This window comes from Myotis brandtii, unplaced genomic scaffold (assembly GCF_000412655.1).
Source record: "Myotis brandtii unplaced genomic scaffold, ASM41265v1 scaffold565, whole genome shotgun sequence".
In the NCBI taxonomy this organism is placed as follows: domain Eukaryota; kingdom Metazoa; phylum Chordata; class Mammalia; order Chiroptera; family Vespertilionidae; genus Myotis; species Myotis brandtii.
In genome coordinates, this window is record NW_005370105.1 from 2,078,961 (window position 1) to 2,093,184 (window position 14,224).

Below are 14,224 nucleotides of genomic sequence, written 5' to 3' on the forward strand. Positions count from 1 at the left end.
GACCTTACGTCTTAAAATTAAAGGCTGCACGTACGCACGATGAGTCGGCATTACGGGCCCTTTAACTCCTCTTTCCCGTAGCTTATGGTCACGACATTTATGTGCATGGTTGGGCAAAGGAAGAAGAATCATGTAAAGTTTAATGAGCAGCACTTATTTTAATTAGGGGAGAAGTTTTTAAATCGTTTCCACAAGCTTCTCATCATGACAGGAAAGAAAAAAGATTGCCTCCCGCTTGTAAATCCGGGCTTTGTTGTGGGAAGGACCAGCCTTCCTTTCTCTGTAGCCTCATGTCGCCCCCACCCCACTCTCACCTCCCCCCCCACACACACACACACAAGATTAGTGTCAGGACTTCCCACCATCTCAGCTTCTGTTTTTTTTCTACAAAGATATGCCCTTTGTTTTTATTTAATAACTAGAGGCCCGTTGCATGAATTCGTGCATGGGTGGGGTCCAGTCAGCCTGCCCTGATTGGAGCTAATTGGGCCGGGCCAGTGGGGGGAGGGGCCGTGGGTGGTTGGAGGGCCGGCCCCACCCCTGAATCGGGGAGGGGGGCGCTGAGCAGGGGTAGGGGTGGCCTGGGGGGGGGGGCCCCAGGCAGTTGGAAATCTGTCAAAATTGTATTATGGAGAAGGGTGTTTTCAGTTCAAACAAACTTATACTATACTAGAGGCTGGGTGCACAAATTTGTGCATGGGTGGGGTCCGGCAGGCCCACTCTGATCAGGGTCAATCAGGCTGGGCCGGCCTGGGGGAGGGGCTGCCCCGCCCCCTGGTCAAACTACCGGTCGAGGGGACAATTTGCATATTAGCCTTTTATTATATAGGATGTTATTGGGGTGATGTTGGTCAACACAAACATATAGGTTGCATGTGTGTGTTTCCAAGTTACAAATCTGTATAGAGCACCATGTGCCCAGCACCCGACTTCTCAACTACATCCTATCCCCGGCGCCCCGTTCCCTCGCCGTGAGTACCAACCCCTGCAGCTCTGAGTTGGGCAGGGCCTTCAAGGTCATTGAATGGCCCATGTGCAAGCTGCGTGCTCTGTGCTGCCCTCCTCTGAGGACCTGATGGCAGTTAACTCCGTGGGTTCTTCCAGCGGGCCGCGATGGCGTTGTTTCTGTCATCGCTCTTTGACGGGGGATGACGCCGAGGCAAAGAGAAGGTCTGACCTTGGTTAAGGTCATTCAGCGAGTCTGAGGCAAAGCCAAGACGCAGCCCCCCTCCAGGCTCCGGACTTCCCATCCCCGCTGCCTGGAGGGACGGGTGTGCTGAGCACCCAGCCAGGTGCCACTGCTCCGCCCGCGCTCTCTCCTGGGCCTGGAGGGTCACTCCTGACCACCTGCCTGCATGGGGCTGCAGGAGACGGTCCCGTTCTGCAGGGGTGTGGCAGGGAGGACACCTCAGCCCTGGCTGGGGGCTCAGCTGGTGGAGCTCATCCCGTGCACCTGAAGGTGGCAGGTTCGATTCCTGGTCAGCGCACGTACCTAGGTCGCAGGTTTGATCCCTACTGGGGCTTGTGGGGAAGGTAGCTGATGGGTGTTTCTCTCTCCCATTGATGTTTCTCTCTTTCCCCACTTCTCTCTCTAAAATCAATCAATCAGTTCTGGCCGGTTTGGCTCAGTGGATAGAGCGTCAGCCTGTGGACTGAAGGGTCCTTTTCCATCCTCGATTCTCTCACAGCAGGTGGCCCAGGAGTCGGAGGTCCCTGTGAGTGCTCTGTGCCCCATCCATCCCCCTTAGAACTGTGGGTGCTGGGGCTGTGGCTAAGCCTCAGGGGTGACCTGGGCTCACCTGGTTAACCCTGGGAGTCGAGGACAAGCTCACAGCTCGGGCAGAGGCTGTGGTCAACATGGGCCTGAACTTGAATTCTGATTCTGCGGTTCTGGAGACTCGCTCTCATCTCTACGACAGAATCAAACTTAACAAGACACATCACGTAAAAAACATGGAATGCAGTCACATACCAAGCATGAGTGAGCACCTCCTGAGAGCCCAGGTCCTGGGTATATTTTATTTTTGTTAAATAACTAGAGGCCTGGTGCACGAATTCGTGCACGGGCGAGGGCTGGCCGACGCGGGGAGGGAAGGAGGGAATGCCAAAGGTTGGCTGGCCGGCCCCGCCCCCCGATCGAGGGGACAATTTGCATATGGGGCTTTTATTATATAGGATTTTAATGTTGATACTATTGCACATGCCCCCTTTCTCCCCTCCTTTGCCCACCTGCTCCCCCCTCACCTGGCCCTCACCACACTATTGTCCGTGTCCGTGGGGTGTGCATGTGTGATCTTTAGCGAATCCCTTCGCCTTCTTTATCCAGTCATCCCAGCCCCCTCCCCTCGGGCACCGGCCAGTCAGTGCCAGGTACCCATGCTTCCCGTTCCACTCTGTTCATCAGTGTATATTGTTCATTAGATTCCACATATGAGTGAGGTCATGTGACACTTGTCTTTCTCTGACTGGCTTATTTCGCTCAGCATAACACTCTCCAGGTCCCTCCATGCTGTCCCAAAGGGTAAGAGCTCCCTCTTTTTTCCTGCTGCATAGTATTCCATGGTGTAAATGTACCACAGCTTTTTTACCCACTCACCTGCTGATGGGCACTTGGGGCCTCTCTTGACCGAGAGGGCTACGAAGCCGCCACCCGCCCAGGACTTCCAAGTTCCCGTCCTGCGGGACCCTCGGTCCCCCTGGGAGGGGCTGGGGCCTGGCGGTGTGATACTCCCCGGAGCGAGCGAGGTGGTGAAACTGGAGTTTAGGAAACCTTTCTGAGCCCTGTGTTACTTTTTATTTATTTGTTAAAAAAATATTTTTCTTGGGTTACTTTTAAAAATGGAGGTGGTTAGCAGGGTGTGGTGCTGAATTAATGAAGTAATAGGTAGAAGTCCCTAGAGCTGAGACAGTACCCAATAACTGTGAAGGTGAAGAACTGACCCTCTGTCCCCCGTCTTGTTTGGGTCTCACGTCTGCCTAACCCCATTGGATCCGAGCTCCAGTGCTAGGGTCCACAGTGCGGCCGTCCTGGGGCTGTGCTGGCTGCGGGCCTTGTGGGGAGTGGCCCTGTCCCATGGACTTGGGGTGCTGAGGCGCTGGTCCTGGACCCTTGGTGTCACGTTGTGGGCTGCTGGCATGGAGAATGTGCTTTGACTGAGGGTGGAGAGTAAGCTGCTGCAACCCAGGAAACCAGGGCCTGGGGCAGTGCCAGGGTGGAAAGCCATGAGGAGCTAAAGCAGTGGTTCTCAACCTTCCTAATGCCGTGACCCTTTAATACAGTTCCTCATGTTGTGGTGACCCCCAATTTCATTGTTACAAATTGAACATAATTAAAGCATAGTGATTAATCACAAAACAATATGTAATTATATATGTGTTTTCCGATGGTCTTAGGCGACCCCTGTGAAAGGGTTGTTCGACTCCCAAAGGGGTCGCGACACACAGGTTGAGAACCGCTGCTCTAGGACCTTTGGAAGGTTCTCTCTCTCTCTCTCTCTCTCTGTCCAACCAACTGACCCACCCAGCCCAGGCAAAAGATAAGTTTTGACAACAATGGCCAATGATACTGCATTTAGAAAATGTTTTTGGTATTTGAGTAAACTAACAAGGGAGAGAAAATAAAATCCATGTACTTATATTATACCTATTATACCTTATATTATATTATACCAGAGAAAGTAAAGTTTAATCCTGTGAAGATAATTGAAAAACTTATCATTTTGATCGCTTTATTGTTTACTAAATTGCCCCAATTGTGATAATTAAAATGTAATTCATAAAAGAGAAGGTAGGACTAAGTTCCTAGCTGTTATTCGGCTTTAAAAATGTGTTTCCGAAAGCAGTGTGTTGCATGGTATGTAACTAAAGACGGATGGCCTGGGTTCGACCGCTAACTGGCCCCTCCAACAGCATTAACATCAGGCTGAGCGGGGTCAGGGGCACCATCCAAGGGAGACCACTTGCTTTGCTTTCTGTCAGAAAAGATAAAAAATATTTTCGCCCGGTGTGGCTCAGTGGTTGAGCGTCGACCTATGAACCAGGAGGTCTCGGTTCGATTCCCGGTCAGGGCACAGGCCTGGGTTTCGGGCTCGATCCCCAGTAGGGGGTGTGCAGGAGGCAGCTGATCCATGATTCTCTCTCATCGATGTTTCTCTCTCTCTCCCTCTCTCCTCCTCTCTGAAATCAATAAAAATATGTTTAAAAAATATTTTCAAAATGGGGACAAACAAACACTGAGGTGATAGACTGAGGCCTCGCTTGGGAGCCCTGGCTCCATTTATAGAAATCGCAGTGCCCAACCACAGGCCTACAGGGTGTCTTCTTGTCTGATAAGCCCTCCAGGCGTATGGGCCCGAGGTGGCCAGCGGGGCTGTGAGCCAGTGCAGCACCCCCACCTCCAGGGAGCGGGGGGTGGAGGGGGGCGCGGGCAGGGGTGGTGCATGCGGGAGCCATGTGCGGGGTGCGGGCAGGGATGGATGCCTGTGTGATGGTCCCTAGGATCTTCCCTTGTTGGTTCCCTGGGAACCGAGGCACAAACCCCGGGGCGCTCACGGGCTGCGCTTGCTTCCAGGCATCTACACGTTCGGCCTGTTCGCCACGGACATCTTCGTGAACGCCGGGCAGGTGGTGACGGGGAACCTGGCGCCCCACTTCCTGGCCCTGTGCCGGCCCAACTACACGGCGCTGGGCTGCCAGCAGCTCACGCAGTTCATCAGCGGCGAGGAGGCCTGCACGGGCGACCCCGAGCTCGTCCTCCGGGCCCGGAAGACCTTCCCGTCCAAGGAGGCGGCGCTCAGCGTCTACGCGGCCGTGTACCTGACGGTAAGTGTGGGCCTGACCGCAGCCAGGCCCGCCCCGGTCCCCGCCTGGCAGGAGGGGCACCTCCCCGCCAGCGAGGAGCCCCAGGGGCAGCTTCTGTGGCCACTTTGTGTTTCACCAGAGCTGTTGGTACCGGGAGTAGAATTAATAGTCGGTGGACTCTCGTGAGGTTATGCGTGGGGAGTGGATTGTGTTAGAAAACACAGCCGCTTGCATCGCTATTGGAGACCGTGTTTGTCTCGTGGTAATAGGGCTGGATGGACATACTGTGTCCTGGGGTGGTCAGGCCCCAGGAACCTGCAGTAGCGCCGTGAAGAGAGGTGGCCGGCCTCCTAGCTGCTTACTCACGCCCTCATGGTCTCTGATGGGGCGGAGGGGCCCTCCTTTTCTAGAACGTTCTCTTGGGGGTGTTTGTAATGATAACATGACATTGACTGAGCATTTACTATGTGCCAGGCACCACGTGCTGCACTGTTGCTAATTTATGCACTACTGATCCTCACGTAGGCATCGTTACAACCTATTCTTCCTTTATTATTATTAGTTACGTAATAGTCTGTCCTCTGTACTAACTCACTGGGCTCTCACAACAGCTCCTTGAAGCGTGTCCTGTCATCATGCCCAAGTTACAGATGAGGATAAACCACAAACTGTCCCGACGTCAGTGATGATTCAGAATGTTCCAGAGAGGGGAGCACTACCTCTCTGAGCCCCCCGGGTGGGTGGTCAGGTGACCTCCTTCCTGCCCCCGCCGGTCCCAGCCTCCCTGAAGGCGGAGGCCCAGGGTTCAGAGGGCAGATACCTTCAGGGAAGAAGCATTTAGGAGCCCCAACACCCAGGAACCTTAAATAGCGTGGAGTCCACAGGTCAGGGCTCCTGCCTGTAATTACACGGAAGGGAACCGCTGCCTTTTCAACAATAGGTGCTGTTCTGTGCTAACAGCTCTTCTCTCGGCCCGCCACCCTGAGCGATGGGCGTGTGGGAGGCTGCCATGGCAACCCGTCCGACTCCCGCTGCCAGTGTGGGCATTACCGGCGGCTGTGCTGTTATATTTGAACCTACGTGCAGATGTATTTCTTCCCAGCGTCCCTAGCGACAGCTTGGGGGAACTTTATAATAGACACATTGGGGTGTTTCAAGCATTTACGGTCTCAGAAACCGCTTGCCAGGAGTTTGATAAGTAGGTAAATAGCGGGGAGTTAGTAGATTCCGTGATGGCGGCAGGAACAGGCGTGCCCTGCATTTAGGTAGTGCTGGCTCTGCCTAATGGGGTGCGGCGCTGTAAACACACACACACACACACACACGCACACATGCACACACGCACACGCACACACACACGCACACGCCTCGGGAGGAAGAAGCGTGTGGGTAAGGACCCGGAGATGTTCTCCCGGTGTTTCTCCTTGTGGTTTAGTAAATAACATGAAGGAACTGGGTCGCTCCCTTAGCACCTGGCTTTCCTGAAGGGTTTGGGGATAATTTGATCGCAGGCTTATTCTCTTTTACTTTCCTGAGACTTTTAGGGGGGAAAAATCCCTATGCCTATTTCTGCAAATACATTCGGTTCCCCGGGAGGGGAAAACATTCTGAAGGTTATTGAACCCTCCATCATTAAATTTGTAATTCAGTGTGAGTGGCATTAGAATACTATTTAAGTTTAGCTTCATGGTGTTTCTTATCATATAAAATGGGTAATGTTTATTCCCTGATTAAAGTAAAATGAACTTCAGCCTGGCCAGCGTGGCTCAGTGGTTGAGCATCAACCTATGAGCCAGGAGGTCACGGTTCGATTCCCGGTCAAGGGCACCTGTCCAGGTTGTGGGGTCGATCCACAGTGTGGGGACATGCAGGAGGCAGCTGATCCATGATTCTCTCTCATCATGGATGTTTCTATCTCTCTCTCCCTCTCACTTCTCTCTGAAATCAATAAAAATATATTTTAAAAAGAAAAGGAAAAGGGGTGGATTGTACCTGGACGTCGCACAGGGCACATTAGGAAGGCCGCTGAGAAGTGGGAGCCCAGACGTTCCCGCCCAGCGCCCTGACAGCCAGGTGGCGGAGGAGCTCAAACACCCAAAGTCATACAAATGGCCGTGACGGCTGGGTTTTAATGGTACTTGGACTTTCAGTGAATCCATATTTTATTCCTTGACTCCTCATTTTTAATCTTAGGTTCTGCACATCGTCGGTGATTAAAGAACTTTAATTGCTCTTAAAAGGACAGCTTCTAAGTTACCCTGACTGCGCTTACAGTTTGCAGTGTCTGGTACATGGTCACCCGGCCAGCATGGCCGTGCGCTGTCGATGGGCGCTCCGTGGAGCCCACCCCGTCGGGTCTGACAGACCCAGGTTAGAATGGGCAGCTCTGAAGGTGTGCTCATTCGATATCCAGGGTCACCGAGCCTTCTCGGCCAGGCCCAGGAACGTGCCTGAGTTTGTTTTTCTTTCTTTATAAAAAAAATACTTTTTAATATTTGTATTGATTTCAGAGAGGAAGGGAAAGAGAGAGAGAGAGAAACATCAATGATGAGAGGGAATCATTGATTGGCCACCTCCTGCACGCCCACCGGGGATCAAGCCCGTAACCCGGGCCTGTGCCCTGACCGAGAATCGAACTGTGACCTCCTGGTTCATAGGTCGACGCTCAACCACTGAGCCCCACCGGCCGGGCCCTGAGTCTGTTTTTCAAAAGACAGATCACTGTGCGGCCTGGCCTTGCTCCTGCCTGCCGGAGCCAACACGGATTCCCACCCCGAGCGGCTCCCGTGCCTTCACGTGCAGGAAAACAGCATCACACTGTCATTTCAGTCCCCCAGCACCTCCTAAAGTGAGGCTGCAGCTCAAGATCAAGGGTGTTGCTTGGCATCGGGTCCACTCTGTCACAGGCGGTCGGTCACCTTCTCCTGTGAGCTGGGCCTGCATTGGGCCATTGGTTGTTCTGCCATTGAAAGAAAGACAACCTGGGAGGGGGACAAAGGCCCTCCCGGAACAGGTAGGCCCGCCTCTGCACGAGGCAGGAGCTGAGATTCCCGTGATGCAGGAAGATGAGCTGTTACTGCTGAGTGCCGGCTGTGCTCAGCATGTCGCCTGGCGCATACTTGTCGCTGTCTTTCTTTTGCCGAACATCGTCATCCGGCATCTCCCGTACACAGGCCTGTGTGCCATCAGCTCAGGCACGGCGGAGAGGCAGGCTCTCCTTAGGCCGCTAGGATTCCCGCCGTCAGCAAACAGAGCCAAGAGCCACTCAGAAGTCCTCCACGGATTGGAGCTACCCTCCCGTTTCTGACAAAAACTTCCAGAAAGATTAGTTTGTTCCTTCTCCCCTTATGAACTAGTCAGGATGTGGGTTTTGTCCCTCCCCCCACTCCTCAGACCTCGCCCACCACCTGCGAGCCCATCCGGAGCCTCTCGGGTCCTTGTGTGGCGGGTCATCTCACCAACGCAGAGGCCCGCGGCCACCCACTTGTATCTGAGCGTTTCTCTTGTGAAGACTCTGAGGCCTTGGCTGGTGTGGCTCAGTGAATAGAGCGTCGGCTCTATCTGAAGGGTCCTGGGTTCGATTTCAGTCAAGGGCATGTACCTCAGTTGCAGGCTCTGTCCCGGCCCTGGTTGGGGCACATGTGGGAGGCAACCAATCGATGTGTCTCTCATACGTCAATGTTTCTCTCTCTGTCTCTCCCTCTTCCTTCCACTCTCTCCAAAAATCAATGGAAACATATCCTCGGGGGAGGATTAACAACAAAAAAGAAGGCAGAGAAGAAAAAAAAAAGACTATGAGAGCATCGCATTTTCCAAAGTTGCTTCCTCCCTCATGAAAGGGCTTCTTGCAACATCAGAAAGCCGTCCACCGGCATGTACCAGGTGTCTGTCCGTGACCTTCTGTTCTTCTGTCTGTTACCCCTCCCAAGGGTGCTCTCATTCGTTGCCACACCCGTGTCTTTTCAAATGAACCCCAAACCCCTGCCCTAGCCTCGACCTCCCTCCCTAGCACCAGACTTCACTTCGCCCTGTGTCCTCACGTGGCCTTCGTGAACGTAGTTACCCTTCCAGCTCCAGCTTCCTGTCCCTGAGAGTAAGCCTCAGTGTGTTATTTGCATGTTGCAATAGTGTTGCCGGCTCTACTTCCTCCACTTGCCTTTAAATTTAACGCTGACCGGTTCCTACGTTCACCGAACAGCCTGCTGCGCGTCTGTGTGGCCTTTCTAGCTCTCCAGATGGTTTCACCTGGTCACTTAGAGCCTCACTTGCTAGTCAGCAGACGTGAAGTCCCGGGATGATGTGGTTCTTAAAGTCAGAGGAATCCAATAGCTTCTCCTTGCATCGCCGTCAGAATAAGACAGCAGCCTTGTTTACCTACACGTGTCCTTGCTTTTCTATCTGCTGCCTGGAACACGCGTGTTAAATGGTGACTAGGGGTGGCTTTCGGTTCTATAGATGACAAACAAGGCCACCTCCAAGGGCTCTCACTCTTCTAGCCGATGGACGAAGGGCCACGTGGACAATATATTTATCCGGGAGGGAGAGGGGGTCAGACTGGGTAGAAATGGGCCCCTTGTGGAGCCAGCCAGGGCTGCGCGGCAGGAACGAGGTAACCGTGTGGGCGCTAAAGGGGCTGCTCCTCACGGCCGAGCCATCCATCGGCCATTGTCCTGGGACAGCCGAGGCCCTGGGCCGTCCGATCCTCGCTGCGAGACCAGGTGGCCCTGAGCACTGCGGGCTGTTACTGGCCTCCCACGTGTGACTCCTGCCTGTCTGCTGACCATTCAGGACCCCGGCTACAGGAGAAGTCCTGCAGGACAAGGTCACCATTATGTAGCCTTTTGTTGGTGCCCCTCCAGTGTATTGCAAAGGAGATGATGGTTACTCTTTTTTGTTGTTAATCCTCACCCCAGGATATTTTCCCATTGATTTTTTAGGGAGAGTAGAAGAGAGAGGGAAAGACAGAGAGAAACATTGATGTGAGAGAGACACATCAATTGGTTGCCTCCTGCACGAGCCCCGACCAGGGCCTGGGCCAGGGAGGAGCCTGTAACTGAGCTACATGCCCTTGACTGGAATGGAACCCGGGACCCTTCAGTCCACAGGCCGACGCTCTATCCACTGGGCCACACCGGCCAGGGTGGATGGTTACTCTTGATTTCCAAATACAATAATCTGTCTAAGGCCCTTTATCCCCTCGCCCATACGTTAGGCAGTTGGGTTTACTCCTCCTCCAGCAAATAGATAGTTTCAATCCAAGTATACCATTTTAGTTTATTATTTTGTTGTTTTTGTTAATCCTCACCCGAGGATATTTTTCCATTGATTTTGAGAGAGAGTGGAAGGGAGGGGGAGAGACAGAGAGAAATATCGATGTGAGAGACACATTGATTGGTTGCCTCCCGTACATGCCCCAGACTGGTGGGGCTGGGATCAAGCCTGCAACCGAGGTCCATGCCCTTGACCAAAATCAAACCCGGGACCCTTCAGTCCTCAGGCCGAACCTCTAACCGCTGAGCAACCCGCTAGGCCCCAAATCTATCATTTTAAACCTTTAGGTTTACTCTAGTCACAAAGCAAAGATCTTCATGGTGCCACGTGACAGTAAGAAAAGTTACACTCCTTGTGTGGTTCCTGAGCTCATACAAACAGTTCTTGTCATATTCACTTACAAATGATATGAACCGAGACTCAGAGAAGTAAAGTAATTTGTCTAAGCTCACAGAACTAACCAGTGGAGGGGGGACATGGTAACCGGATTGGTAAGCTCCCGAAACTGGCTTTCCCTCCTGGCCTGCCCTGACCAAGCGTGGACTCTCTCAACACCTACAGGGGGTCCACAGAAAATCCCCCAAACCATCGATTCACTGCGATGAAGTAAAATAGAAAAAGGCAGCTGTTATGATAACCGGAACATGAAAAAACAGGCTGTGATAAACTCTGAAAACTCGAAATAATTCCATGATACCACTCCATGAACATTCTGTGCTAGTTGAATCAGTAATATGTTTAATAGACAGAACAGATAGATATTTTTTAAAAAAGACACAGAAAAGCATTGTTTGACAAAACACCAGTGTCCTAAAAATTGTTTCAATAATAATATAGTATTAAGTAGACCAGCTGGCCCAGTGCTTTTTGAATATCAGCAGATATAGTTTTCATTTCCTCTAAGTGAGAGGGCTCTTGGCTAGGTCAGCATCGTCCAACAGAATTAGGAAGTTCATGGTCCAGTAGAAGCCTAAAACGGACCGCATTTGTGGTTTTTAATTTCCTAGCAGTCACATTAAAAAATGCTTTGAAAAGTCAAAATTAATTCTAAGAATTTACTTTGACAGATTATATCCAAAAGATTACTATCTCGGCTGACATACATCAGCATAAAAATATCAATGAGACATTGTGCCTCCCTTTTCTTTACGAAGTTTTCTAAATGTGCAGCATTTCTGGGCCCTTCTGTTTGGGTTTTGTTTTAGCTACATTCTGACATCTGGTTAACCTAGATGGTTTCGTAAGCGAATTAAAAGCCAAGAGAGCATAAATAATCAATTCCTGTCCCGTGTCCAACTCACTTACTCCGTTCCTATGCCGTAATTTCCTCTTCTGTTCGTTAGGGTTAAACAGGCATTCTCTACAGATAACAGCATTAGACCCGCTAAACGGCGCCCCGGAAGCACCAAAGAGCTGCCCAGTGTAAGGGAAAAATCCCGAATTTTCCTCTTGCGTTTAGAGTTCTGACAGATGTGAAGAAATGCAAAGTAAGAACTCGTTAGCCTGGCTCTGTGGCTCCGTTGGCTGAACGGGTCCCGGGCCCCAGGAGGTCCCCGGTTCCATTCCCGTCTGGGCACATGCTCTGGCTTCCAGCCCCCCAGTGGGGGTCGTGCAGGAGGCAGACGGTGGTTGTTTCTCTCTCATCATCAATGTTTCTCTCTCTCTCCCCCTCCCTCTCTCTGTAAAAATTCACTGGTCAGCCTCACCACTGTCTTAAAGAAACTCCCACAAGCAGCCCAATCTCCCTCCTGCTCACGTGCACGAGCCGAGCAGGGAGCTGCGGCATTAGACGTGTCACTGAGACCGAGGTGGCGATGTCCTCGCCTTGCTGTTCCTGTGGGCAGAGCTCTAACGCTTCCTCCCAGGATGACAGCATGGTCTTCTCCTTCTCGCCTCCTCCTGTGTCCCCTCCCGTGCCCTCACCCCCGGAATGACTCAGCTCTCCCCGGGGCTGGCTTAGAGAGCGGACCCGCCATCAGAGGCCACAGGCCCGGATGCAGACCATCAGCCTTTATTTTTTCCCTAGAGGATTGGTACCTGGGATAGATGGGCTGCACGTTGGCGAGATAGAAGCTTTCTGTCACATGGGCTGTTCATATTCAGACAGCCTCCTCTGGCAGCCAACAGGGCTGCGAACGTTGCCCAGGAATAAACAAAAAACAAAAACAACCAACAATAAGAGAGAAGATAATTGCTGAATTTCATAGCCTTCTAAAATGGCTGCTAGGAACGGAAAAGTTAAGCATTGACTTTCGTTTCCTCTCTTAGGCAAATGTTTTTATTTTTAGAGAGGGAAAGAGAGAGGAATACTGATGTGTTGTTTCACTTATCTATGCACTCATCGGCTGATTCTTGTATGTGGCCTGACCGGGCATCGAACCCGCAACCTTGACATACCGGGATGACGCTCTAACCAACTGAGCCACCGGCCAGGACCGGCAAATGTGTTTTTTATGCAACTCAGGACCATAGGCAAGTGTGTTTCTGAGTCTGTATGATCAGTATCAGCCACTACTGACATCAACACCCTGAAAACATATTGAAATGTCAGAGCATCTCTTTTATAATCACCTCACCATGACTTGAATAATAACTGACCCCTCCCCTTGCAGTCAGCGGATTGGTTTCCATAGTAACACGAGTTAAAGGATGAGCACTTGCGCTACAGAATCCATCCGATTAGGGGAAGGACCGAGTTTTTCCTGAGAGTCGTGTTGGCCACTGGAGGACATGCCACTCACTACAGTCAGCTGACACGTTCTTCTTGCATATGTAACACACCAGAGATGTATACATCTGCTCACTGTTTAGCATCTGTGAACACACCAAAGATGTGTGCATCTGCTCACTGTTTTGCATACGTGAACACACCAAAGATGTACACACCTGCTCACTGTTTTTCATATGTGAACACACCAAAGATGTCCACACCTGCTCATTCTTTTGCATACGTGAACACACCAAAGATGTGTGCGTCTGCTCATTGTTTTGCATCTGTGAACACACCAAAGATATGTGCATCTGCTCACTGTTTTGCATACGTGAACACACCAAAGATGTGTGCGTCTGCTCATTGTTTTGTTTTGTTTTTAGCTGACATTTTCTGTTTGTATTTAAGTTCCTATGTTGTCCTAATTGTGGCCAATAAAATTTAAAGTCATTTCACAATTTCAGATAGCAACATAAAACAAATATTGGCACTGCGTTGAACCTTAAATTCCTTCTTTAAAGTACTAACTACGTAGTAAAAATTTGCTCCATTTTACTTTTTTTATGACTATATTCACAAGTTTTGATTTGTTTCTCTCACATTGATGTTTCTCTCTCTCTCAAATAAAATAAAAATAAAAAAGAACACGTCTTCCTCAGTGTTCCCCTACTAACAATATTGATCTAAAATGTAAATTCAGATAAAACAAGAGCCTTGAATGCTTAGACACAAGGTCACTGGCATGGCTGAGCTCGGGGCTCCTAAACGATGAATGTATTACAGAAGAATTAGCTGTTAGTAGATTGATGACTATATTCACAAGTTTTGATTTTATTTGTTTCTCTCACATCGATGTTTCTCTCTCTCTCTCAAATAAAATGAAAATAAAAAAGAACACGTCTTCCTCAGTGTTCCCCTGCTAACAATATTGATCTAAAATGTAAATTCAGATAAAACAAGAGCTTTGAATGCTTAGACACAAGGTCACTGGCATGGCTGAGCTCGGGGCTCCTAAACGATGAATGTATTACAGAAGAATTAGCTGTTAGTAGATTGCGGGCAAGTAAAACTAAATAACCACTGCCCTTAAATTCTACTTTTTTAAGAAACATCCTTCAAAAGCTTACTGAAGCGTCGTGAGTGTTGAGCCCGTAGGCATGTGCTCATCCGTAAACATGCGTGCACATACACGCGTGTGAGGACCGGTCCCGTTGTGTTTCAGATGTACATCACCAGCACCGTCAAAGCCAAGGGCACGCGCCTCGCGAAGCCCGTCCTGTGCCTGGGCCTCCTGTGCTCCGCCTTCCTCACCGGCCTCAACAGAGTCGCCGAGCACCGGAACCACTGGTCGGACGTGATCGCGGGCTTCCTGGTGGGGACGTCGATCGCCGTGTTCCTGGTGAGTGCGGACAGGTGCAGAGTCGCCGAGAGAGCGCGGCGGTT

The 14,224-nt window shown here is 51.0% G+C and overlaps 1 protein-coding gene across 1 annotated transcript in view; it reads left to right on the top strand.

Moving 5' to 3' along the window:
- Window positions 1–1,857: 1,857 nt before the first annotated feature.
- PLPPR5 (phospholipid phosphatase related 5) overlaps window positions 1,858–14,224 on the top strand; it is a 19,257-nt gene continuing 6,890 nt past the window's right edge. Inside the window, exons 1-3 of the mRNA XM_005878563.2 lie at window positions 1,858–1,944; window positions 4,498–4,821; window positions 14,004–14,180. Coding sequence (XP_005878625.1) covers window positions 1,858–1,944; window positions 4,498–4,821; window positions 14,004–14,180 — 588 coding nt within the window. The remainder of the gene's footprint in view (window positions 1,945–4,497; window positions 4,822–14,003; window positions 14,181–14,224) is intronic.